Source organism: Microtus oregoni, unplaced genomic scaffold (genome assembly GCF_018167655.1).
Source record: "Microtus oregoni isolate MIOR12 unplaced genomic scaffold, Mior012 000000F_ref0000247, whole genome shotgun sequence".
Lineage (NCBI taxonomy): Eukaryota > Metazoa > Chordata > Mammalia > Rodentia > Cricetidae > Microtus > Microtus oregoni.
Window position 1 is genome coordinate 18,201,297 of NW_024543059.1, and position 18,703 is coordinate 18,219,999.

Sequence of the window (18,703 nt, forward strand, 5' to 3'; positions counted from 1 at the left end):
TCTCAAAACTGAGAGGCAAAACATGTGCCAGCAAGTTGGCTCAGAGTAGGTAAAAGCATTGGCCACCCAAGTTTTATGGCTTCAGTTTGATCCCTGAAACCTGAAAAATGCCATCTACACAGTAGTTTGGATCTGTAAGGCCACTGTCCCCACCCCGGAGCTGCTACAGCAAGATAGGAGTCAGAGACAAGGGAAATATCCATGAACTCATGATGAGCTAGAATGAATCAAGAGAGTTCTTGCCTCAACAGCTAGAAGGAAAAAAAACTGACTCCCCCAAATTTTTCTCTGACTTCTGACTTACATGTATGGACCCCTCCACACACTCAACAAACACACACAGCATACATAAACTAAAAAATGACTTTTATAAATAAAAAGAAAACCTCTTTGATTTCTTTTAAAAGACAAAGAATAAAGAACAATAAAAAAGAGGTAAAGAAAGTTGTCAAAATTTATAAATTTTTATATATTGTCTATCAGAAAAATATTTCATGTAACAATTTTAAGTATAATTATTGAGTTTAGTGAAGTTTCAAATAAATCCAAACTAATGCCAAATTTTCCTATATATGTAAAAGAATAACTTGGAAAATGACAGCTGTCTGGGTGATAATAAATTTTCAACAATGAAAGGTAAAAGCTTATAATGCTTTATTAAAGAATCCCAGGAAGAGGGATCAGAAGGACCACCACATATTTGGAGGACACCATCAAAGATTCAGATGAATAGACACAGGTACCAGATTTGACAATGACATCAGTACTCAACAGATCAAGTACATCTACTATTTTAATGTAATTCAAGCTAATACCCCAGGGAGTCAAACTCTGCAGTCAAGAACACAGCAGAGAATTCATCAATGAAGAGAAGGAAAGGGACACAGGGAGCCCTCTCTTAAGAAAACACCAATGAGCAGTATATCCAACATCAGATGTGTACGCTGTAATGCTACAAGCCTGAAATCTGATACAAGCTATGAACACAAAAATATACTGTGTACGTACATGTGAGCACATTATATCAAAGTGTTAGCACTAATCAGGGATGGATGGATGGATGGCTATACATATACTTCTTTATAGAGCATTGAACCTATGGTATTGTGCATTCCAGGCCAGCACCTAACTAGTTAGTTACATCCACAGTCCTTCTATTCACATATTAGCTTGAGACAGTGCCTCATTAAGTTGCTCAGGCTGGCTGTTAACTTTCTTTATAATTCATGTAGGTTTGAACTCTCGATTATCCTTTCTCAACCTCCTAAATAGCTGGGATTACATGTCAGCACCACCAAGCCTGAAAGAGGAAAGGTATACAAAGATAGAAAATGCGGAAGAAATTGTATGGTCTTTTAATGTATTCTTGTGAATGTTGACAACGGTTATCTGGATGACTAAAGGCAGGAGAGGGGGCTTTCTGTGTTTTCCAAATTACATATTTTCATTCATAGAATAAAAACTATACTGTTAAAAAATTACTTTCTCTCTCTCTCTCTCTCTCTCTCTCTCTCTCTCTCTCTCTGTGTGTGTGTGTGTGTGTGTGTGTGTGTGTGTGTGCGTTTATATGTACCATGAGTGTTAGAAGAGGCTTCAAATCCCGTGGAATTGGATTGCAGACGGTTGTGAGCCACCTGTGGATTCTGAGAAATGATCCTAGGTCCCTCTGCAAGAGCAGTGCTTCTTAATGCTGAGTCATCTCTCTCTACAACAATACTATAGTTTAAAAATAAAAATCAGGTGCTTTTGTAATTATTACAAAATCTAGGCTCTTTACAATAAAACTATAGTCTAAAAATAAAAATCAGGTGCTTTTTTTAAAGTATTAATTTTTTATCTAGGGCTCAGGTGGAAAAGTGCCTGTCTTGCAAGCAAGAGAACCTGAGATAGGTTCCAAAATCCACAATAAAAATGTAAGCATGGTGGTTCATGCTTGTAATCCTCACATTGTGTGAGCTGGGGTCGGGCATTGATGGAGACAGGAAGATTCTTTGATCCAGCCGACTGACGACTGACTGCATGGTAAGCTCCAGGCAATGAGAGATGCTGTTTCAAAATAATATGATGGCATTCCAGAAGAACGACATCTGGGATTGTCATCGGGGCTGTTCCTGCCAACACAGAAGTGCCCTCACCTACCCACTCTCCCACAAAGACACAGACACACTAAAAAAAGCAGTATTTTTTTTTCCTACAGTCTGTAAGACCTTGGTTTTTAGTGTTGTCCCGTCGAACTAAGAAACAGCTAAGCAAGTTTGCTCTGGGTAAGTGCTGAGCAGAGTTGGCGCCAAGAGGCCATCTGTGATTTGGAGACCCTAGGAGTTACCGGGGTGATTGCTGAGGCGCACGAAGAGCATCCCTGTTATTAATGGAGGGACGCGTGGAGATAGAGACGCTCAGCTGAGAAGATCAAGAGGCAGTGGAGGGACACAAATCCAGATGAACAGCAGCTGACTCGACAAAACTGTTAAATGACTTTGCAAAAGACCTGGCATAAGGGATGAGCTGCCATTCCAGAGGGGAGGGGAGGCGTCTTCCCCATACTGCATATGGTTATTTCCAGAGAGAAGATTGAGAGGGAGAAGAAAGGAAGAGAGAAGGAAGGAAGATCAAAGGATGCTCTAAGGAGTGAGTAATTTTTTTTTTTTAATGAGCCACCGGGAGGAAGGGGACATAAAAGAAAACAGAAAGCAAAGAGCACGTGCATTTTATTTCACTGTTTCCTCTGCTCCTCTACTCCTGAAATATAGCAAGTTTGTTCTGTGCTTCTGATGGCACTCTAATTGTTGTTTTGGTAAATGAGGCATGAAACCTACTGTCAGAAAACATGGTGTCCATGTGTACGACCACACATTCTCTTCCCGGCAGGTCAGTCTCCAGGGGTTAAGGTATCTGAGAAAGCTGGAGGCTCAAATGCCGTGTGCTTACATTTCCTTAGAGCAAACATTTGGAAAAGAGCATGCTTTCTTTTGTTCATTCTTAGAATAGGACAACACAATCTTTGCAAAGGGTAATGGAAACACTATCATACCCTAAGAAGAGACAGGGGGTGGGAAGTTTGGCACAGGTCTCTTTAAAAGGTACCTAGAGAGGTTATGGATATGGCATAGTGGCTACGAGCATTTGCTGTGCCAGCATCTCTACTTGAGTTCAAATCCCCAGTGCCCATGTAAAAAGATAGGAGTGGCCTAACATGCCAGAACAGTGGGGGACAGAGACAAAAGGATCCCTAGAGCATTCTGGTTGCCAGACAAGAGGATTCAGAGACCCTGTCTCAAGGGAATAAGGGACAGCAAATGTACTCCTCTAGCCTCTGCATGCCTGTATCGGGTATGAATACCTACATGTAAGTGTACATACAGCACACACTCATACATATACAAGGGATTTTAAAATGTGTTAGAATTTAAAAAAAAACAAATGGGAAGCTGTTGACAAGCATTAATTGTATGTTTGGTATTTGCATAAAATTCTGAGGAAAGTTGAATTCCTAGGATTTGATCTGTTGATGCTCACATTTCCTCTTTCTTTTTTTTCATTCTTTTTTTTTTTTTTTTGTATTTTTTCAAACCAAACAAAATCTCAGCACTGAGAATCTGAAGTGGACACAAAAACCCACCCCTATCCAAGAGAAGTTATTTGCGATTGATAATTGATACCTGCTGGGAGAGGGAAAATCAATGTCTCCAATGGAGTGTTACTTGATATTTCAGCCACAGTCTAGGGTAGGACCCATGCCCAGTAGCAGCTGGACAACATAAAATGAACTCCATGTTTGTGTATGTGTGTATGTTGTTTTTTGTTTTAGTGATTTTTTTCAAATATTTTATGAAATATAATTATGATTTTTCTTGATTTAACTCTATTCACCAGGTAGAAACTAACCAAGTATAACCCAGACGGCCTATCACTGACTTCACACCAGCAGATTTGATTTTCTGGGTTTACCTTTGGTCATCCTTTACTAAGCAGAGATTTGGTCCCTGGGATATTTTGGAGTTAAGAAGCTTTCAGGCGGATTTCTCTCAAGTCATATAGTCATCATGCCCTTGGAGCAGGGACCAAAGTTTGTTTTGATCAACGGCTTCATAATATAACAGATGTTTTGATTAAAAATAAGACCGGAAGGAACAATTTCTCTCTTGTTATCTACCAAACACATCTATCAAATTGAATTGAAATATATTCCAAACGAGCATGTTAATCAATTCCTTTGTTCAACCATCCTGCCCTTAAGTTGCTGAGTGAGTTACTCTAGGAAGAGGCTGAGCTTTCTTTGTTTCTGTTTTATTGATTTCAGCCCTCAACTTGATTATTTCCTGGTGTATGCCCCTCATGGGTGAATTTGCATCTTTTTCTGCTAGAGCTTTCAGGTGTTCTGTTAATTCGCTAGTGTGGGGATTCCGCAAACATTTTTATGTAGGCACTTAGTGCTGTGAACTTTCATGTTAGCACTGCTTTCATAGTGTCCCATACGATTGGGTATTTATACCTTCATTTTCATTTAATTATAGGAAGCCTTTACTTCTTCATTTATAGTCTTTTTTGTTTCTTCCTTGACTCGGGTGATTCAGTTGGACATTATTCAGTTTCCATGAGTTTGTTAGTTTTTCTGGAATTCTAACTTTAAGCCATGGTGATCCAATAAGATACAGGGGTTTATTCTAATTTTATTTTTTTTTTCCTGTTGAGATTTACTATCTTCACAGACCTCGAAAGAACAATACTCAACTTCATATGGAAAAACAAAAAGCTACCAGAAGAGTTAATCAATCTTGTACAATAAAGGAACTTCCAGAGGCATCACCATCCCTGACTTCAAATTCTACTCTAGAGCTTTAATAATAAAAACAGCTTGGTATTGGCATGAAAACAGATACGTGGACCAATGGAATCAAATCAAAGACCCTGATATTAATCCACACACCTATGAACACCTGATTCTTGACAAAAAAGCCAAAATGATACAATGAAAAAGGAAAGCATCTTTAACAAATGGTGCTGGCACAACTGGATGTCAACATATAGAAGATTGAATAGATCCATATCTATGGTTGTGCATAAAACTCAAGTCCAAGTGGATCTCTATGGCTGTGCATAAAACTCAAGTCCAAGTGGATCAAGGACCTCAACATAAATCAAATTACATTGAACCTGAAAGAAGAGAAACTGGGAAGTAGACATGAGTGCATGGCACAGGAGACCTCTTACTAAATATAATACCAGTAGTACAGACACTGAGAGCAACAGTCAATAAATGTGACTTTCTGAAACTGAAAAGCTTCTAAGGAAAAGAACATGTTAAGTAAAACAAAATAACAGCCTACAGAATGGGAAAAGATCTTTCCAACCCCACATCTGACAGAGGGATAATCTCTAAAATATATAAAGAACTCAAGAAACTAGATATCAAAATACAAAATCATTCACTTAAAATTGGGGCACCGAACTAAACAGAGTGTTCTCAGAAGAAAAATCTCAAATGCTCAAAAGACATTTAAGGAATTGTTCAATATTCTTAATCATCAAGGAAATGCAAATCAAAACAACTCTGAGATGCCAGCTTAGACATGTCAGAATGGCAAAGATCAAAAACATGGATGACAGTTTATGCTGGAGAGGATGTGGAGTCTGGGGAATACTCCGTCACTACTGGTGGGAGTGTAAAGTTGTACAGTCACATTGAAAATAAGTATGGCAGTTTCTCAGACAATTGAGAATTTATCTACCTCAACACTCAACAATACCACTCTAAGGCATATACCCAAAAGATACTTAATCATACCCAAAGACATTTGCTCAACTATATTCATAGCATTATTATTTATAATAGCAAGAACCTGAAAACAACATAGATGTCCCTCAACTGAAGAATGGATAAAGATGTGGTACATTTACACAATGGAGTATTACTAAACTGTAAAAATACAGTGATATCATGAAATTGGCATGCAAATGGATGAAACAAAAAACAAAATAAAAACAAAAACAAAACAAAAAATATCATTTTGAATGAGGTAACCCAGATTCAGAAAGACAAACATTGTATTTAATTCACTCATAAGTGGATATTACATATAAAACAAAAGTTAACCCGACTACTATCCACAGCTCCAAAGAAGCTAGAACTCTCTCCAAGTAATTGCTGGAACCAGATGCAGAGATTCATAACCAAACACCAGGCTGAACTCCGGGAATTCAGTCAAAGAGAGAGCAGTGTGAATATATGAGCAAGAGAGGTCAAGATCATAATGGAATAACCTATAGAGATGGCTGAGTCAAGCTCATGGAAACTCATGAACTCTAGAACGAAAGCTGGGTTTCGTCCATGGGACAAAACTAGTCCCTCTGTATGTGACAGACAGTGGTGAAGCTTGAACTATCTGAGTGTCCCTTAGCAGTAAGACTGAGATCTATCCCTGGTGCGTGAACTAGCTTGTTGGAGCCCATTTCATAAGGTGGGATGCCATGCTCAGCTTTAATGCAGTGGGGAGGGGTTTAGACTGGCCCTAATTTAATGTACCACACTTTGTTGGCTCCCCAGGGGAGCCTTTACTTATTGGAAAAAGGGAATGAGGGGTGGGCCGAAGGAGTTGAGGGGTGAGAGGAGGGGTAAAGGGAAGAAATGTAATTGGAATTTAAATTAAAGACAAAAATAAAAATAAAAGAAAAGAAGAGGCAGAGGTCAAAGGGCAATGTCCAGCTTCAGCATCCTTGGATTGGTGGCCACTGAAAATTGATAGTCAGTGGTTTGGAGAGTGTATGACAGCTACCTTCTCATGACAACCAACCTAGCAGCCATTGTATTTGAAGCCCGACATTGAGTTCTTTAGACTTGAATTAGAAAAGACATTTCTTTGATAGATGCCTTCTTGTTCTCGTTTACAGGCAACTAATCTTTACTGCATTGGATCAAACAGACGGGCACAATCAATTCAGGGAAAGCAAGCAATGCCAGTTCTGCTCAATCTTCCCTCAACAAGCAGCTGAGGATGAAGGGAAGAGAAAGGGAAGGAAGAGAAGTCATCCCCATTTCCATCCGAGATTGCTGGACAAAGGGTGAAAAGACAAACGGAAAGCCAAGTCGAAGCAGGTGGATACACTTGCTGTGGACAAGAGAATCAGAAAACTGAGACAATGTGAAGCAGGCCAAGCCTTTGGGTGCTGAGGCATCCTGAAGGAATTAGGGGCAGATGGAAGTGGTTGTGGTGCCTAAACGAAAGCAAACGGTGGTAGTATCTCCGGGGGATCGGGATCTGGATTTACTTAAGTCTCTGTCATCTGAGATCTGCATTACTCTGTGATGAACAAGCTAATTACTGCGTTGGGTAATTAAGTCCTAGAGAAATGGAGGCCTTCCAAAGCTGTATTAATGGACACTACTAGATCTTTTTATGCTTGGCTGGCCATTTGATAAGAAGCCACAGTGAAACAGCAATTTAATAGTGACATGCAGAAAACTAATGAAATTTAGCTGGAAATAAGAGGCTTCCCCATATTAATACTTTTGCCTTTGCTTGTGGAGGCAAAGTGCATGGTTAAATGCTCCCTCATTTACCAGCAGATGCTGAATCCCCCATCAGTCCCATTGCTCAAAGTACAGACTGTGACTTAGCCTCTTTGGAACTCCTGGTGCCTCTCAGTCCTCTCTTTTTTATGTGTCATTATTTTTCCCTTTCTGTCTCTGAATTTATTCTGGGCAGGACTAAGGTATTTTTCTACAGGAAACTGCATCAAAAAGCTCATTGGGATAATGGCTCTCCATTCCTTGACTCACTACTGGTACTCAATTCTCAGACAACCCATTCCCCACCATGTGAATTAGTTTCTCCTGGCCAATTATGAATCATATTCTTTGCCAGTTTGATACAGTTTAAGACAGAGACACTTGTCTAGCTATTCGCAATGAGATACTTCCACATTCTTATATTGAACAATAGCTCAAGAACATTACACATATAAGAATGTAATTTGGAAGAAAAAGATCTGTACATGTTGAACTCTGCAGCATCACAATTCAGCTACATTATCACTAATGATACATAATAATATTTATAAATATGTTAAGTTTTATATCTATACATGTGACAACATCTCTACATTTTTAGTATCTGTGAAGCTCCAAGTCTGTCTTTCTTCACAGTACAGTTGAACCTACCTTTACTTGATAGTTCATGCTTATTTTCTGTCTGTCAAGGATCCACTAATCCATTTCACCAGGATGCTGGTAGTGAGTATACCTGAGACATCCCCGATTCCCCTGTAAGCATCTTACCGTTGGAGGTAGTGCTCCAGAACATCTGCATTCAGCAGAGTTGTAGCTCGTGCCAAGAGCTCATGGCTACAGCTTGCAGATTTGAGTTCCAAGATGAAAAGGCCCAAGCAGAACATGGCTCCCATCTCTTCCAGTTCACTGGTACCGAACTGTAGACCCTGTCAGTTAAACAAAGCAATCAGCAGTGACGACTCCGTGGGAATTGAGTAGTGTCTTTTTGACATTAGGAAGAGGGACTCTAGACATATGTCTTTCACAGAAATTGAGGATTCAAAGAGTTTGTCAGTCCCTTTCCAAAGTTGGATTTTTCTCAACTTGTGTTGCATAAGCGTTCTGCATTTCCTAGCAAGATGGCAAGCTCGGGAAGATGATAACGGGCATGGATGGCACAGGACCAGTTTTCCACCCCCTCCCCAGTTGCAATGAAATGCACAAAGCTTCCGCCTGTATTTTGAAGGAGTTTACTGTGGAAAGCAAGATTTATTACTAAACAGTCTTGTTAAATACATCATTTGCCCCATCATTTATCAAACAATGATAAAGAAGGAGAAAAATCATTCACATATTAATACTGAAGCTGCAAAATAAACCATACTTCCCTGAGATTACCCTCTTGCTTGTGCCAAGGTAATGCACAAAAGCAACACCAAGCCCAGCACTCTCTGGTGAGGTTCAGGAAGTAGAGGTGAGCACAGAGACCAGGTATGATGAGATACGCTTGTTCTCCATCACTTGATGCAGGATTATGAGTTCTAGACTAGTCTGTACTAGATACCTTTTCACAAATCCTCTCTGAGAGGGAGGAAAAGAAGATGGCAAAAGTGGGGCAGTTTATATAAATTGAAAAAAGTACTTTTTGCACATCTCCCTGATGTCGGTAAGTGGTCTGAGCATCTCACAGACTCACAGACGTGAGGCTGGTATTTCCTTGCCAAGTCCTACAAGCTAATTATTTTCTCTCGTCCACACAGAGGGAGATTCAGACACAAAAACCAAGGAACTGATCTGAGTTACTTACAGCTAGTAAGTAACAGAGACCAGTGAGGGAATTCTGCCTCCACCATTGCATGTGAAATTTTATATACAAACACAGACAGGCAGTTACACAGCAAGGTAGCAAGTATGTTTTTCAAAATTCAGATCAAAATTAGATTTAACTCAGTTTCACTATTTTCTGATAGTGTTATGTGGGGTTCTAGACCTTCATTAGCCTTGATCTCCTCATCTGTGAAATGGGATCATGATCCTTCCCTCTAGATATTTATAACATTGCAAATTCAATTATCACTATTGTACATGATGACAAATGCTTGTGCATCCCTGCAATATAAATAAAGATTGGCTCAGATTATTTTTCTGTTTTCCTAAAACTGAGGTTCCACATGATGGAGCTCAGAATTGCCCTGGCACTTACATATTTTATCTAAATAAAAATAATCAGTAATTGATTATTTTAATAAAGTACATATGATCATATCATATATTTTACTAGAATATATTAATTGTACAAAATAACTGGTTTCGTTCAATGTATTATAATATAGTACATTATAATTACAACATATAATTACAAAATGCTAAACAGTTTATTATATATTTCAAAACAACTAAAAAAATGATTTTGAATTTTACCAGCACAAGAAAAATAAATGTTTGTTGTGATGGATATGAAAATTACTTTGCTTAATCATTAGACTTTATACACATGTATACACTGCTTAATCATTAGAGATTATATGTGCACAGCACAGTTCTCCAAAATATGTACAATTATTATGTCAATTTAAATTAAAGTGCAGGGTTTTACATCCCAATAACAGTGCTGTTATGTTCTAGAGGACGAAGATAGGGCAGGATGGGTGGTTAAAAACTGCTTACAAACATCCCCAGGGAAACCAAACAAAACACAACTAACAAAACAAAAACTGGAAATTGGGAAGTCTTGAGCCTCATAGGAGCCTTCTGAGGTAAAAGCATCCCTGGGAGTAGAAAGTCTCAAGTTGATTTGAGCTGCTTGAAAATTGGATTTTCTGCTTGTTTTGACACCTGTTTCCTAAAGAAAGGAGACATTACATCAGAGTTGAAGGAAGCAAGTTCCTCTGTAAACAGCCGCAATACAAGGGAAAGACAGATGTTGAACAAATCGCTTTTATTTCCTCCTCGAGTCCACAAGAAAAAAAAATCACATTTTAAAGAAAGAGAAAAGAAAACGAGTCCCTTTCTGTGTGCTGAAGTTCTAAGGTCTGACTCTTTGCCCAGGCTTCTGTAGACTCTCTTCTTCCTTGACTGGTCAGAGAAAAGGACATGAAAATTACATCCACCCAGTGACTTGCCCTGTATCTGTGGCCTAAGAAGAACAAAAAGGAAAATTCGGGTCCTGTGCAGCTAGGAGAGTTCTGTACACATCCCAGCCTCTTGCGAGTCATAGAACTGGACAAGCACTCTAGAAACACATCTACTACCATGTACAGTATTGAAGGGCTAGGGACCACCCCTGCACACCAGCACACTGTACGGTCATAGCTGAAATGATAGCATTTATAATGTGAAAATTGCTTCTATCCCCAGCGCAGCCCCACTTATTCCAGGCATCACAGAAACACTAGTTCAGAACACTCCAGAAGGAACTCATTTCATTTTATTGACTGAGGAGACTTGAGCGAGTCTCCAGTTTCATTTTGCCCTCTCTTATTGATTTTTCTTTCCTAATTTCTTTTTATTTTTACTCTCACGCGATATTAATAATATTTGCGTATATAAACGATCTCTTTTTCACATTCAAGTCCTGGAATAAAACCACGGGGGAAAATCCTTGAAGGGGAGAGACAGAGTAACAGCCCATTCTTACTTGAGCACACGCCCATCCATGGCACACGGCCCATGCGTAATAAATGAGCAAACAAGCAAACGTGAAGAGACTTTTGCACATTGTCCCTTACGCACACACTGCACTTGTCACGTGGACTTTGATTTCTCCGGGTGGGGAATTCGTGAGTGCCTTCAAATTATGTGCTCCCATCTTTACAACCCACAAACATTAAGATATTAATGTTTTTATCAAGAAAAACCATTTATCTCTGGAAATGACATGTGCCATATCATATCAGACCTCATGGGTGAGGTGGTGGCCTCACAGTAGTGAGGGTGTAAATGAAGTCGTAGTTCCATTGGTTTTTAAAAGTGAGCGCCAACAAAATAGAAAACCAACCTTTCTTCCTAACAGTTCATTAGCTGCCCCAGAGACAACAGTAAAGTCTGACTCTATTGCCTTAAGCAAATAAGATTTTGCTGTGCACAGTACATGAATGTAGGGTGTGGTAGAAGATTCATGGCCTATTTCAATGGTCTTAAGATCACAGGAATGTCATCTGTCTTTCTTTTGATTTTCTTACTATTGAAAAATGGCTGCTCTAGCTCCATTCACCACATCATCTAAGGGAGAAGAAAAGAACGGAGAGAAACTACCAAATGTTTTTGATTACATTTCATCCATCCTGACTGTGCCATAGAGCCACTCACAGCCTTTAACCAGTCTGGAACAGAAACTTTTAGCTTGTTCAGCCTCTGTACAAGAGGGGAATAAGAGCCAGGAGTGTCAAGGTAGGGAAGACATTTGTGTGTTCTACCTTGAAAGTTTTGGTAATACTAATGCTAAAATATATGAGTGCCTATTCATGCTAGCGGTTGATACACCTCTCTGCTATAATCATCAAAGGTCTTATATAGTAAGCTCTGCTCCCCAAACAATGTTGGTTAAATAGGAATAAGACCAAATGAAAGTGTAAGAAACATAGGTTTAAACAGCCAGCAGCTAAAATAATTACTAAAATAAACACATCTGAGAAAATGTTTACTTTCATTACTTTAAGTAGAACAGCCATTGACAGTCAGAAAATTAGTGCAAATATATTTTAATTTGTAATATTTCTGACCTCCCTTTATGCCAAAGGTTGCTAGATATCAAAATGTCTGTTGGAATGTAAATTGATTCATACCTTTAGGGAAATTACTCAATAACATTTGACATGATAATGTCACTTCAGGGAACTCTTCCTAATGAACTGATTGAAAATAAAAGTGGAGCTATATGCATAAAAATGTAAATTATGCCAATGTTATATGTAATAATCAAAATTTGAGGGAAATGAAACCTAAATGTCTAATAAAGAAGGAATGACTAAGGAAACAATAATGGAATAAATCTGATAGGATGTAATGGAGCCATTAAAATGATAATTATAACAACCATTTAGCAATATGGGAAATGCTCATGATTTAATGATAAAATAAAGCCAGACACAAATTATGCAATTTGTACTGAAGAGTTAACACTGAACAGAAGTGGTTATGGTTATCTAGTTTCCTGGCGTCCAAACACTGTCAAACTTTAACACTATCATTTTCCAGTAAAACATGGATATTTTTGAGAGGGTTTTACAGCTGTGTCTCAAACACGTTTGCATACCAAAATTTCAAGAGGATTCTGGTTCATAAAATGATTATAAAAAATGCTGTATTTCATCAATAGATGTAAGGTAAAGTTTCTTCAGAATTTTGAAAGATCTAGCCATTCTTATAAAAATTTAGATTTTCCCGTTTCCCAGGTCCCCCGTCCTTATAAAGGAAAGGTGGATAGGGGAGCACGGAACCACAATTCTTAGTTAAGGGAGCCACTTTAGGGTGGGCAAGCGACTTGACCCTAGAGGTGCTCCCTAGTGCCCAAGATGAGGTTCCCAGTTAGTTCCTTGGGCAGCTGAGGATTGGGAACCTGAAATGACCCTATCCTAGAGCAATACTGACGAATATCTTGCATATCATCATAGAATCTTCATCTGGTGATGGATGGAGACAGAGACAGAGAACCACACAGGAGCACTGGACTGAGCTCCCAAGGTCCCAAGGAGGAGCAGGAGGGAGAACATGAGCAAAGAATTCGGGACCACGAGGCGTGCATCCACCCACTGAGACAGAGGAGCTGATCTACGGGGAGCTCACCAAGGCCAGCTGGACTGTGACCGAAAAAGCATGGGATAAAACCGGACTCTCTGAACATGGCGAACAATGAGGGCTGATGAGACACCAAGGACAATGGCAGGGGGTTTTGATCCTACTTAATGTGCTGGCTTTGTGGGAGCCTAGCCAGTTTGGATGTTCACCTTCCTAGATATGGACGGAGAGGACCTAGGACTTAATACAGGGCAGGGAACCCGGACTGCTCTGTGGACTGGAGAGGGAGGGGGAGAGGAGTGGGGGGAGGGGGAGAAGGGTGGGAGGAGGGGAAGGGAAATGGGAGGCTGGGAGGAGGTGGAAACTTGTTTTTTGTTTATGTTTTTTTTTCTTCTTTTCGCAATAAAAAAAAGAAAAAAAAAGAAAAATAAAAAAAATTTAGATTTTCATTTCTTTCATTTGGAATTCATTAACACTATAGCATTCTTCAATTCTAGAAAAATAACATCCATTAGTCTTTTGAGGATTGCCTCTCCACTGTTCTCTGACAAGGATTTTTTAAAGTGACTAGTTCATGTTCTCTGACAAGGATTTTTTCAAGTGACTTAGTTTACATTATTAGTTTTGTTCCACCCTTTATATGAATTAACACTAATAGCAAATTTTCCTTTCTTCCTTTCATTGTGATGAATTCTGGATACATTTTGATATGAAAATTCCATTTCAATGATTCTCTCTCTAACCACATTGAATTTTCTTACTAACACTCTGACTGTATTGACCTTCTTGTCAATGCATCCACATTAAAAACTGTTCCTAAAACTTACTTTATGTTGCTTCACATTATCATGTCCAGTCAACCTGGGCATTTTTTATTAGTTCCATTTTTCTTCTAAATAATGCTAAGGTAAGATTTATGCACACCTGTTTTATCATCTTTATTATCTTTGGAATCCTAAGTTCTTATCTTTTTGACTTTGAAGAAATCTTTTGTAGGTTTGTTTTAATGCTTTTCTTTCCAGTAAGAAATTATGTATTTCTGCCTTACATACATGAGCCATAGAATGTTACTATAGATCACATTTTTTTTATTTTTATTGAGTTCTACATTTTTCTCTGCTCCCCTTTTAAGCAAAGTCCCTTATTTACTCTAGTATGAATTTTGAATTCAAATCTACTTGAAGGAGGGTTCTGACTGGTAAGGACAAATGAAACCTTGGCTCCCCTAGCCACAAGCTAATTGAATATTCCTATTTTATCCCTTCATAGATTATAGTTATAGTTTTCATTGATGAATGTTGTTAGCTCATAGTTCTGGCTTCAGGTGATGGTCTCTAGTTTCAAATCAACCCTCAAAACGTGAATGGTTTTCAACTTTGCCACAGAGCCCAAGCCAGAAATTGGCATTGGCCTTTGAAGACCTCTAGAAAAGTCTGTTTATAAAAATTGGGCATCATTGATTACCTCTGCAAATATATACATAGGGAAGACAGAATTTTAGTAAGAAATGTTGCAGCTAAAATAAAATTATATACTTTCAAGGTGTAAAACAAATATTTTCTATTGAAATAGATTTATTGTCAAAGTAAGTAGCTAGGAAATTTCCTGTTTATGTAATCAGAAATAAACAAGGGAATATTGCACTGAGAATAAATAAAAAGAATGAAAGGGTATAATAACAAATTAAGAAAAAATGCAGTATGGAGACAAAGATAGACTTACCAAGTTAAAAGTAGATACGGAATGGAAAATGTTAACAGACATGTATAAGATACAAAAATCCATCATAGAGATAACAACGTCATGATTTTATCAAATATTTTAAGAGAAAGAACGTAAAATCATGAGATAAGTATTTAGGACAGATGAAAGAAAAGGGATGTTTTTCTAATTAATTTTTAAAATTTTTCATTCTTTTTTTTGAGAAAATAAAACGAGTTGATTTTTATTTGCTGATTTATATACGAAATTGATTTTTCTTTTTTTATATTTTCTTTTTTTTCTTTTTTTATTGAGAAAAGGAGAAAAAAAAACAAGTTTCCACCTCCTCCCAGCCTCCCATTTCCCTCCCCCTCCTCCCACCCTACACCCCCTCCTCCCACCCTTCTCCCCCTCCCCCCATTCCTTTCCCCCTCCCTCTCCAGTCCAAAGAGCAGTCAGGGTTTTCTGCCCTGTGGTAAGACCTAGGACCTCCCACCTCCGTCCATATCTCTAGGAAGGTGAACATCCAAACTGGCTAGGCTCCCACAAAGCCATCACATTACATAGGATCAAACCCCCGTGCCATTGTCCTCATTGTTCGCCATGTTCAGAGAGTCCAGTTTTATCCCATGCTTTTTCGGTCACAGTCCAGCTGGTCTTGGTGAGCTCTCAATAGATCAGCTCCACTGTATCAGTGGGTGGGTGCATCCCTCGTGGTCCCGACTTCTTTACTCATGTTCTCCCTCCTTCTGCTCCTCATTGGGACCTTGGGAGCTCAGTCCAGTGCTCCTGTGTGGGTCTCTGTCTCTATCTCCATCCATCACCAGATGAAGGTTCTATGATGATATGCAAGGTATTCGTCAGTATTGCTCTAGGATAGGGTCATTTCAGGTTCCCTATCCTCAGCTGCCCAAGGAACTAACTGGGGACCTCGGCTTGGGCACCTGGGAGCCCCTCTAGGGTCAGGTCTCTTGCCAACCCTAAAGTGGCTCCCTTAACTAAGAATTGTGGTTCCGTGCTCCCCTGTCCAACCTTCCTTTATCCCAATCCTCCTGTTTTCCCAAGGCCCGACCTAATTCCCTTCTAACTTTTCTCTCCCCATCTCCCCTTACCCCCATCCCACCCCACCCCCAGATCCCAATTTTCTCCCTGGCTATTTTGTCTACTTCCCTTAGCCAAGAGGATAACTATATGTTTTTCCTTGGGTTCCCCTTCTTACTTAGCTTCTTTAGATTCACCTATTGTAGACTCCGTGACCCTTATTTATGGCTAGAAACCAATTATGAGTGAGTACATCCCATGTTCATCTTTTTGGGTCTGGGATACCTCACTCAGGATAGTGTTTTCTATTTCCATCCATTTGCATGCAAAATCCGAGAAGTCATTGTTTTTTACCGCAGCGTAGTACTCTAATGTGTAGATATTCCATATTTTCTTCATCCATTCTTCCATTGAAGGGCATCTAGGTTGTTTTTCAGGTTCTGGCTATTACAAATAATACTGCTATGAACATAGTAGAACAAATGCTTTTGTCATATGATAGGGCATCTCTTGGGTATATTCCCAAGAGTGGTATTGCTGGGTCCAGGGGTAGGTTGATCCCGAATTTCCTGAGAAACCGAAACACTGACTTCCATAGTGGTTGCACAAGATTGCATTCCCACCAGCAATGGATGAGGGTACCTCTTCCTCCATAGCCTCTCCAGCAAAGGCTATCGTTGGAGTTTTTGACTTTAGCCATTCTGACAGGTGTAAGATGATATCTCAAAGTTGTTTTGATTTGCATTTCCCTGATTGCTAAGGAAGTTGAGCATGACCTTAAGTGTCTTTTGGCCATTTGAACTTCTTCTGTTGAGAATTCTCTGTTCAGATCAGTGCCCCATTTTTTAATTGGGTTAATTAGCATTTTAAAGTCTAGTATCTTGAGTTCTCTATATATTTTGGAGATCAGACCTTTGTCTGTTGCGGGGTTGGTGAAGATCTTCTCCCAGTCAGTAGGTTGCCTTTGTGTCTTAGTGACAGTGTCCTTTGCTTTGCAGAAGCTTCTCAGTTTTAGTAGGTCCCATTTATTCAATGTTGCCCTTAATGTCTGTGCTTCTGGGGTTATACATAGGAAGCAATCTCCTGTGCCCATCTGTTGTAGGGTATTTCCCACTTTCTCTTCAATCAGGTTCAGTGTGTTTGGGCTGATATTGAGGTCTTTAATCCATTTGGACTTGAGTTTTGTGCACGGTGAAAGATGTGGGTCTATTTTCATTCTTCTACAGGTTGACATCCAGTTGTGCCAGCACCATTTGTTGAAGATGCTTTCTTTCTTCCATTGTATACGTTTAGCTCCTTTATCAAAAATGAGGTGTTCATAGGTTTGTGGGTTAAAATCCGGGTCTTCTATACGATTCCATTGGTCGACTTCTCTGTTTTTATGCCAGTACCACACTGTTTTCATTACTGTAGCTCTGTAATAGAGTTTGAAGTCAGGGATGGTAATGCCTCCAGAAGATCCTTTATTGTATAGGATTGTTTTGGCTATCCTGGGTTTTTTGTTTTTCCATATAAAGTTGATTATTGTCCTCTCCAGATCTGTGAAGAATTTTGATGGGATCTTGATGGGGATTGCATTGAATCTATAAATTGCCTTAGGTAGAATTGCCATTTTTACTATGTTGATCCTCCCAATCCAAGAGCAAGGTAGATCCATCCATTTTTTGGTATCCTCTTCAATTTCTTTCTTCAATGCCTTAAAGTTCTTGTCAAATAGATCTTTCACTTCCTTGGTTAGATTTACCTCAAGATATTTTATGCTGTTTGTGGCTATCGTGAATGGTGAAGCTTCTCTGATTTCCCTCTCTGCTTCCCTATCCTTTGTGTATAAGAGGGCGACTGATTTTTTTGGAGTTGATCTTGTATCCTGCCACATTACTAAAGCTGTTTATCAGCTGTAAAAGTTCTTTGGTGGAGTTTTGGGGGTCGCTTATGTACACTATCATATCATCTGCGAATAACGAAAGTTTAACTTCTTCCTTTCCAATTCGAATCCCCATGATCCCATTATGTTGTCTTATTGCTATTGCTAGAACTTCAAGTACTATATTGAAGAGGTATGGCGAGAGTGGCCATCCTTGTCGTGTTCCTGAGTTAAGCGGGATGGCTTTGAGTTTCTCTCCATTTAATTTGATGTTAGCTGTCGGCTAGCTGTATATAGCTTTTAATATATTTAGTTATGACCCTTGTATCCCTAATCTCTCCAAGACTTTTAACATAAATGGATGTTGAATTTTGTCGAATGCTTTTTCAGCATCTAATGAGATGATCATATGGTTATTTTCTTTCAGTTTATTTATATGCTGGATTACATTGATAGATTTTCGTATGTTGAACCAGCCCTGCATCTCAGGAATGAAGCCTACTTGATCATAATGGATAATATTTCGGATGTGTTCCTGGATTCGGTTTGCCAGTATTTTGTTGAGGATTTTTGCGTCAATGTTCATGAGTGAGATTGGCCTGTAATTCTCTTTCCTGGTTGAGTCTTTGTGTGGTTTTGGTATCAGAGTAACTGTAGCTTCATAAAAGGAATTAGGTAATGACCCTTCTGTTTCTATATTGTGGAATACATTAAGGAGTATGGGTATTAGCTCTTCTAGGAAGTTCTGGTAGAATTCCGCATTGAAACCATCTGGTCCTGGGCTTTTTTTGGTAGGAAGGTTTTTGATAACAGCTTCTAATTCTTCGCGACCAACAGGTCTGTTTAGATTGTTCACCTGTTCCTGGTGTAACTTT

General features: G+C 39.1%; 1 protein-coding gene across 1 annotated transcript in view; it reads right to left on the bottom strand.

The window, feature by feature from the left end:
• The window catches only part of Agbl1 (AGBL carboxypeptidase 1), a 720,481-nt gene that overhangs the window by 209,489 nt on the left and 492,289 nt on the right, over positions 1-18,703 (bottom strand). Inside the window, exon 22 of the mRNA XM_041650016.1 lies at positions 8,276-8,433. Coding sequence (XP_041505950.1) covers positions 8,276-8,433 — 158 coding nt within the window. The remainder of the gene's footprint in view (positions 1-8,275; positions 8,434-18,703) is intronic.